This window comes from Lutjanus erythropterus, chromosome 5 (assembly GCF_056507025.1).
Source record: "Lutjanus erythropterus isolate fLutEry1 chromosome 5, fLutEry1.hap2, whole genome shotgun sequence".
NCBI lineage: Eukaryota > Metazoa > Chordata > Actinopteri > Lutjaniformes > Lutjanidae > Lutjanus > Lutjanus erythropterus.
The window spans coordinates 29,867,124-29,876,377 of record NC_139321.1 but is presented as its reverse complement, the minus strand read 5'-3'; the positions used below and the strand labels follow the sequence as shown (position 1 = coordinate 29,876,377).

Sequence of the window (9,254 nt, the reverse complement as noted above, 5' to 3'; positions counted from 1 at the left end):
ACATCATATTCATTATTCCAAAGTAAAACTTGCCAAAATGTATCCTAATGTAGATGCTACTTGTGACCAATGTATGCAGTTTCCTGCTACTTTGGCGCATATGTTCTGACTCTGTCCTAAAATATTTAATTACTAGAAATGAATTTTCCAGACCCTATCTGATGTTGTTAGGCAGGTGATAGAATGCGATCCATAATCCAAGTCCAAATCCAAAACCCGTGATTGTCATATTCTGTGTTTTGGGAGAGGGTTGTCCTCTTACAGGTGCTAACCGCTCAGTTGCAGCCTCTATAATATTATTAGCACATAGACTGATTCTCTGTAAAAGAAAAGAAAAAAATCCACAGCCTCCCAGTTACATTTTATGGTAAAGAGATGTCATACAGCACTTGAAACTAGAGAAATTCAGATTAACACTTGGCAGCTCTGCTAATAAATTTAAGAAAATGTGGCATCCCTTTTGGATCTATACTGATTATAGGTTTCTCATGCAACTCCTGGTCATATAGTCATTGTTGTAATTGTTCTTCTTCTTACTATTATTATTTATTTATTTATTTATTGATCTACCACATCAATGAATCTTCTCATATTGAATTTTTATACAACTTGACCCCCCTTCTTTCTTGTGTTTGTTTTTTTAATCCTTTGTTTGTTTGTTTTTTCTTTCTCTCTTGCTCAATTTGTGAATGTAAAACTTAAAATGTTATTTGCACTATACTATCTGTGTAAGTTATTTTTCTGAATACAGTATATATCAAATATATATAAAATATACACACACATACATATATATGCATATGTATGTGTTAAAAATGTAACAAGCCTCGCCTGCTTTATTAGCTTTGCTTGAAACACAGTCCTTATAGGGTAAAAGCTGTCCTCCACTTAATGTTTTCATTCTCCTCATTGAAGTGCATCTCAAGGAAAGTTTCCAGCGCGAGTGGCCAGCAACGTGACGTAAGCCTGCCATGGCCCCGCCCCTGTGCAGAGCGTGTACTTCCTCGTTTTAGTTCCCGTTTCCACGGTGACCGTTCAGCACAGTCGCCGGTTGGCGAGGCCGCTCTTACATCACAGTCATATCGGGAATTCCTCTCCCTGCTGGGCTCCGTGTGTGTGACGAGAACCGGAGCCGCAGACGCTGCTGGGACAACGCAGCACGCACTGTTTACACGTGAGCCGTCAAATTGACCGTGTTCCCTGCCCATGTTTTCATCTGAGCCCCGGTCCGCCGCCGGAGAAGATGTGTCTGTGTGGGCGTGGGAGAGAAGTTTAATGACTAAACTTAAAAAAAGAGATAACATGGTGAACTGCATCTTCAACTGCATTTCCTGCTCATAAACACAAGATCTGAGACTAAGGTGACCCGAGCAAGGCCGACTGAATGTAAGTGTGTTGTGAATGAAAACTAATACAGCTCTGCAACACAGCAGTTGATGATAGCAACTGTAGTAGTGTAGAATCAGTGTCATGGTGATGAGACAACTTTAAAGTTATACTGATCAAGTAAACCAGTCATACAATTCGGCAACATTTCTGTCTAAAATTGTTTGAAAATGGGCAAAAAGTTGTACATGTCAGTTAAAAGTGATCACCACATAGCTCACTGATTTATAAAACAACCCTGAAGACAGAAAGAATATTGTAAATATCTTATGTTCAGTGATCTTTTCAAACCTGGTCTTCTATATGTATTTTTAAATACCTATATGACAAGTAGGACTGCACAATTTGGTTTAAAAAATCATATTGTGATTGTTTTGGCTGATTTTACAACTGTGCCATAATTCACAGTTAGTGAGAGTGATCATATTTGCATGACAGGTTTCATTTTCACAAAAAAAAAAAAATCATGATGTGAGATTTGTTAGAGCATCTTTGCAGCACTACTACTTCATTATAATGCTATTTTGGCGCACATTTTTCCCTTACACAGTTTATACTGTTAATGATAGTAATTGCAGTAGTGTGAAATCATTGTCATGGTGATGAGACAGATTGAAAGATACATTGATTTAGTAAACTGACCAGACAATTAGGCAATATTTCTAGTTAAATTAGTTGCAAAACAATGTATTGGTCACTTAAAAGTGATGACCATGTATTGCCTTGACTTACAAGACAATCTAAAAGATAGAAAAACAATCAGAAGATGTCATATATTCAATTATCTTACCAAATACAGCTGCAGAAAAAAATGATGTTGTCATTACTTTGGCAGATATTACAACTGCAATATAATTTACAGTTAGTAGGAATGATCTTTTTGTATCACAATTTTAATTTTCACAAAAAAAAAACCCAAAACAAAACATTAAAATCATGATGTTGTGACATTTGCTGGAGTCTGTACCAAACAACAACTAACTACAAGCCAAAGCATCTTTGCAGCACTATAGTACTTTATTATAATGCTGTTTTGTCACTTTTTTTTACTTTTTACACAATTACTGACGATAGCAATTGTAGTGCTGTAAAATTAGTGTTGTGGCGACGAGACAAATTGGTAGTTACATTGATTAAGTAAACTAACCAGGCACTTATACAACATTTAAAACTAAAATAGTTTGACTGTCGGCAAAAAGTTGTGTTTGTGTACACTTAAAAAATGATTACCTTGCCCCTTGAGTTATAAATCAATCTAAAAGACAGAAAAACTATTAGTTCTTTTTAAACTATTATTAACAATTAGTAAATGTTTTATATTCCATGATCTTTTAAAATAAGGCTGCAAAAACATATTGTAATAACTTTGGCAGATATTTCAATTGTGATATGGTTGATGATTTGTGGAAATGATCATTTTTGCATTGCAGTTTTAATTTTTACTTACACTAAAAAGTAAAATCATGCTGATATGACATTTGTTGGGGTCTGTACCAAACAAACATGTTTTCTACATCTGTGAAAAAAGATTTGTAGGCCAGGGCATCTCTGCAGAATTGTAGTCTGGAACCGCAATGATTAAGTGCCAACTATTTTGGCCATCGATTAATCGTTTACAGTATTTTTTTTTTTCTTTTAAGAAAAAAATGTCCAATTATTTGATTTCCACTTCTCAAATGTGAGTATTTTCTTGTTTCTTTAGTCCTTCATGACGGTAAACTGAACTGTTTGTGGGCAAATCAAGACATATCATATTGGACTATGGGAAAACATTTTCTCATCGTCTTATGGACCAAACAACTAATTGATTTATCAAGAAAATAATGTACAAATTAAGTGATAATGAAAGTGATAGTTGCTTCCCTACATGAGTACTTCAATTTAATGCTGTTTTTCCACAGTTTCCCTTTGTCAAAAAAACTGCAGCTTCTGCAATTTGGATATTGGCCATATTGTGACTTTGATAATATTTCAATTAACTGTGCAGACCTATTTTCAGTGGCCTTTTTTCAGAGGCATTATTGATTTTCTCTTATCTGTGTTTTTTTTCAAAACACTGCGTGTGACAAGGTTTGAAAAAAAATGTAGGTATAATGTAAACAAAGCACATGTATCCGTGACATTTACTTAAGTTTACCTCTGCTGATATGAGTCTTTGTGCACTGTGGCTGTACTTGTTGACTTTCTCTGCCCTAAATTTTAGCTTTGCTTTGCACAACAGTCAAACCTGCTGTTCGTTTCTGGCATTTGATTTAATAAGTCCAAACCTGCCCAACTGGTTAAGTAACTAACCCTGAACCCAGGTGTCAGTTTTAAATTTGGTTCATTTTATGTTGGCACTTCATGGAATGCAGGGATATATAAGGATCTTGAGTGTAAAGAAACCTCTGAGTTCACAGCCATATGACAAACTTCACATGATATAGGCACTGAGGGCTGCAGAGGAAGCACAAAACCTCTTTTCATGCTCTTTCAACCCCTGTGTTTGGTTCCCATCATACTTTTACAGTGACTCTGTGTTGCTGTGCATTTCTCAGCAGAACTCATTGTATCAGTTTCTGTTCTGTGACTCCATTTGTGCCTCTCGCTGTGTCATCTATATTCAATCTCATTATTGACCACACTCTCTGGACAGTCAATCTCCACCCCACACAGAGTCTGGCCGACCTTGTCACGGAGCTTTGCCATAGAAGGGATCAGTGACAGTGTACGGACATACTGGCAGCTCAGATGTCTGCTCTACAGCTCCCGGGGCCTGCTGGCAGGTCGTCTTTAAATAGATAAGCACTTTAGTTGTATGCCAGAGAGGGGCCATGACCTCTGAACAAGGTGATTTCTGAAGTCTATCTGCATCTCAGAGGGTGATTCAGCAAAACACAGCTCTTCTCTAATAGTTTCTGGGTTAAAAGAAGGCGATACAGGCAGCCTGCTGTGTTTTATTCTCCCCTCTCCCACTAGGAATTTAGCTAAAATGTCAGCTTGGAAGTGTTTTTCCTCAGGAATTAAAAAATGTTGAAAAAAAACAAACTGTACTCAACTGTATATCGCACCATTCCACTGACAGTTGCAACTGTGTGGAGATAAAGGTAAAGGTTAAAGTTTTTCAAGAGTGCATCAACAATTGATCGATTAGACAACTGACAATAGATTCTGTCAATAGAACCATCATTTAAATCACTTTTCAAGTAGGCCAGGAAATTTTTACATGATTGCCTGATATTGAGCTGATCATTTTGCACAATACCACAATCAAGGGAATTTTACAGCTATAATATGTAACATTTCTGCAAGAGAAAGACCCCAAGTGGCAGAACTTACATATGGTGCATTTAAGCCATGACATGAAACGTATTTCCATCACGTTACCAGTTTGTTCTGTCATTGCACCCTCTTCTTCTGCAGTGGAACTTGACTGGAGAATTAGCCCCCAAACTATTTATCTTGATGAGCTCAACATCTAATGTTACTATATACTATTATAATAGTATTTGCATTTTATTTTGCTTAATTTCTATAAATTTGGTTAAAATTAGGGCTGCAACTAATGATTACTTTCATAGTTGATTAATTGGTTTAATTATTTTCTCAATTGATCGATTTATAGTTGTTTGTTTTAAAATGTCAGAAAATGGTGAAAAATGTGTATCAGTGTTTCCCAAAGACCAAGATGATGTCCTCAAATGTCATGTTTTACTCACAACCTAAAGACATTCAGTTTACTGTCATAGAAGAGTAAAGAAACAAAAATATTCACATTTTGGAAGCTGAAATTGGAGAAATTTGACTTTTTTTCTTAAAATATTACTTGAATCGATTGTCACAATACTTGGCGATTAATTAAATAATTGATTAATAATTGATTTATCTTTGCAGCTGTACTTAAAATCTGTGCTACATGTAAATGGATACCTGGCTAACATTAGAAATGTCACTACAAAGAGAATGCAGTTTAGGTGCATTTCCTTCATCTGGGTTGAGGGAAATAAAGTACCCTCTCTCACAGCTGTCGATTTACAGGCGTGCAAACATTTTGCCCTTTTAAGGAAAAAACATGGGAAAAAAAGGAGCTTGGCGTTCTAGACTTTTCGGTTATTGACTAGGTTCTTTTGTTTCAGCTCATATGAGACCATATTTCTAGCTTTCCAAAGTAAGGTGATGCCTACCTGTGTGGCATTAAATGAACAGAAAAAGACAATGGACTGGTTGCACAGCAGACATTTTGACATGTCATACTGGAAAACTCACAGGTGCATTAATGACTGCTACATTCCACTCAGGAGAGCTCCTTATATTGTGCATGCTGGCTCACTGTCACTGTTACTGGGACACTTACTGGAACAAATCAAAATATTTGCTGTACAACCAATCCATTAATTGGTTAACTGCAGTTATTTGTATGACCGTTAATTGTCAACTAAAATGTTTATGATTGTCTCGACCCTATTTCAAATTACCTGGTCCCAGTAAATGTTCCTCAAATATAAAATATGTGCAGTTGTACTCTATACAGCCAAAAGATTAATCAATAATGAAAATAATTATTAGTTGTAGCTCTTGTTTCCCATGACTATTAATCAAACATAATCAGATCTCAGAGCTCGTCCAGAGGCTAATAAGAAGCTTGTTTTTCATTATTTCAAAAAAAAAAAAAAGATCAGAAGTTGAATTTAAGTTTTTTTTATCTCCAGGTACCAGTGGGTTAATATCTATCTGTTGTCACATGTGTGATTAATGTACTTTTGCTATTTTTGCCCCCAGAAGGTCAGCCATGTTTCCTGATGCCCTGGAAGCAGCTGGGCGGGTGGAGGGCTTGCCGCTGTCCTCCCCACAGCCGCTGCCAGAGCTGGAGGAGGAGGAAGCAGAAGTATCAGTGGAGAAGGGACCGAAGAGACGAGGCCGCTACCGGCAGAGCCTGCAGCTTTTAAAGCCCTTCAGGATAACTCACAAGTAAACAAAATTGTATTTAAGCTCATGTGGCGACTACCTGACAGTGAGCCAGATAAAGGCGGACATAAAGACGCACAGGCGGTGTTCAGCTGGCACGCTGACAGATCGACAGACCCATTTAAAGACACACATAGACACAAACTTTCACATTTGTTGTGTTTACTGCCTGATGTGCTGAGGCAGTAGCAGGAGGCCATGATAAGGGGTGGGAACTTATCCCCCAGCGACAGACAGCACTGTGTTTGAACATATGCCGACTGATAAACTGCCCCTGAACTTTTTTTTTTTTTTCGCTGCTCTCTCAGATTTCTGTGAAGAGCGTGCAAATTACTGTTCAAACACTGCGGGCATGATTCACCTTTCGTTGACTCTGGCAAGCAAAGGCGCCGCTTCTATGAGGGCCTGCTCGCCCAACATAGCACCCCTGTGTATGCCTGCACTTTTAGACATCTCACTCATTTTCACGTCTTCTTCTCTATTCCAGGCACCAGCACCCAGTCGATAATGCCGGCCTCTTCTCATTTATGACTCTGCACTGGCTCTCCCCGCTGGCACTGAAGGCCTACAGGGTGTCCAGCTTGTCTATAGATGACGTGTGGGGACTGTCTTGCCATGAAGCCTCTGAAATCAACTGCCAGAGGTGAGGTAACTGTGGCACCGCTGAGGTTTGCCTGATGAAAGTGACCAGTGGTGTTCAGAAAACTCTATTTGATGATGAAACACAGTATTCCTAGAAATCTGCAGTTGGGGTGAGATGTGACATGAATAGGGGTTTTGCAAAGGTGAAATTATACCACATAGGGGCAATTTGTGACTTTTCAATAATCTGTCACCTTATCCCCTTTAAAGGGTAACCACGCTCTCATGTTCTGCCAGAACTCCCTCTCCGTGCATATTTAAAAAAAGATACTTTGTATTATTTTAATTGGGGTTGTTTGAGGTATTTATCCATCGTGAGTATCAGCATGGAAGATAGGCAATATATGGCTGAGGACATGTTCAGCAGCAAAATGTATTTTAGCCACTTAAAAAAGAACCATTAAAAAAACAATATTAGTTTATGTGTGCACTATGTGTAGAATATTTTCAGCACTTTACCTTGCCCTCAGACAGTCTTTTCAGACTGGAAACTGCTTTTATGTAAGTCGACCAGACTCCATTAGAAAAAGCAGTAATTTTACCTTCAGGAACACAGAAGTTGCTGGTTTGTTCATGTTATTCCATTTAAAACACCAAAGTCACACAATAAGTAAAGGATAATGTACAATGAGCAAGTCATTATTGTGAAGTAAACCCCTTCAGGGTGATTCAAGACTTGTTGGGGTTTATTTCACAATAATGACTTGCTCACTGTATATTTTCCTGCTTATTACTTACCAAAATAAATCAATAAATTAACACAAAATATTGATTTGAAAAAAGGATTTTCTTGATTTAAACATGATTTTGTTGCTCCTGCAGAGTCTGTGATCGGAACTTTGTCCACAGCAATGGCATGTTCTTCATAGCAATGGTCTGTTATAAAGAAATAACAGACCTTCGAATGGAATCATTGATCAATCAGAATCAAGTATTTAACAAAGCTATGTAATAACACTAACTAACTCATAGATCAGCATTAGACCAGTAACTCCTGTGTTCTGCGAGGTAGAATGACCGATTTTGCCAAAGGAGTGTGGTGGAGAAGACAATATTTGGCTTATATAATCATGGTTTCCCATTGACAGGCTGTCTGACGCCAAGGTCAAGCGATGGAAATATTCTAAATCTGGGTTCTTCAACATTTTTCAGGCCATGGACCTCTTAGCTGATAGAGAAATGGAATAGAATCCCCCTACTACACTTACAAATATTTTTGAGTACTGTCATGCACTTTCCCGTAGCTGTAGTGTCTTTTCACTCAGGTGTAATAATACAGATAATTGGCCAATTTAGTAGGTTAGATAGGTCTAGGTTACTTGGGCCTTTTTTAAGTGACTGATATAAGTTTTGCTGCTGACCCTGTCCACAGCAGTATATTGCTTAACTTTGTACACCAATACTCCTGCTTCCTCTCCAGACTGGGGGCATGCTGACCACAGTCTACTGTAGCTACAACCCCACTTCAAATAATCCAAACAGTCCCTTAAAAAATGAAGCAAAAGCCTGTGGCAGCACCCACTGTAGGAGACGTGACCTTGTGGCTATGCAGTGTGCGATGCAGAAGATCATGGGGATGCAGGTGACAAACTGGCCACGTCTCAGTGTAGCTTGGACAGTGTAGTAGCATGTAGTCAGAGCTAACAAGCCATGAAAAGCTTCTGTCAGACTCTGTATCTCTGCTGGAAAGACTGATAGTCTGGTGGAGCTTTGAAAGTCACTAGAAGCACATTTATGACCCTTTGAATGAGTCACTGTGTGTGTACCTGTGTTGTAACTCGGCTTGTGGATCTACTATGAAAGACTCTCAGGTGTTTCTGTATGGGAGTGTCGGTGCATACCTGTAGCCACGCTGATTATCGCCGTTAATGTTACTGTTGTAAATATTTTTTAAGCTCTGAATCCAGCACTGTTATTGGTTGGTCCATGTCTCTGTTTTACTGACCCTGTATGGGAACAAGGCTAGAGATATATTTGCTTTTTTAATCACATATGCGTGGAATTAATTTCTGAAACGCGCACAACCAATGCTTCAAACGGATGCAAGATATACAAGGCAGCCATGATTTACATGCAAACTAGGGCTGACACAAGTAGGGCTTTGTGGAGACGAAGACCCTTTTAAACCAACCCAACACTGATACATCGGCCATCGCAACCTTTCACTGTGCGCATAGTCATTTACCATTTTAATAGACATCACCCAACACTAATCTACAGAAAATTTGAAAATAAAGTAATGCTATCAGTCAAATTCATCTTTAACTTTGTTTATTGTGCTA

General features: G+C 38.2%; 1 protein-coding gene across 2 annotated transcripts in view; it reads left to right on the top strand.

The window, feature by feature from the left end:
* Positions 1-1,021: 1,021 nt before the first annotated feature.
* LOC146327125 (ATP-binding cassette sub-family C member 5) overlaps positions 1,022-9,254 on the top strand; it is a 47,801-nt gene continuing 39,568 nt past the window's right edge. Inside the window, exons 1-3 of one of the 2 annotated variants that reach the window (XM_084719568.1) lie at positions 1,022-1,386; positions 6,148-6,333; positions 6,818-6,973. In XM_084719568.1, the coding sequence (XP_084575694.1) occupies positions 1,385-1,386; positions 6,148-6,333; positions 6,818-6,973 (344 nt within the window). In that variant the 5' untranslated portion in view covers positions 1,022-1,384. Of the gene's footprint in view, positions 1,387-6,144; positions 6,334-6,817; positions 6,974-9,254 lie in introns of both variants that reach the window. The other variant, XM_084719569.1, reaches the window with a different exon arrangement.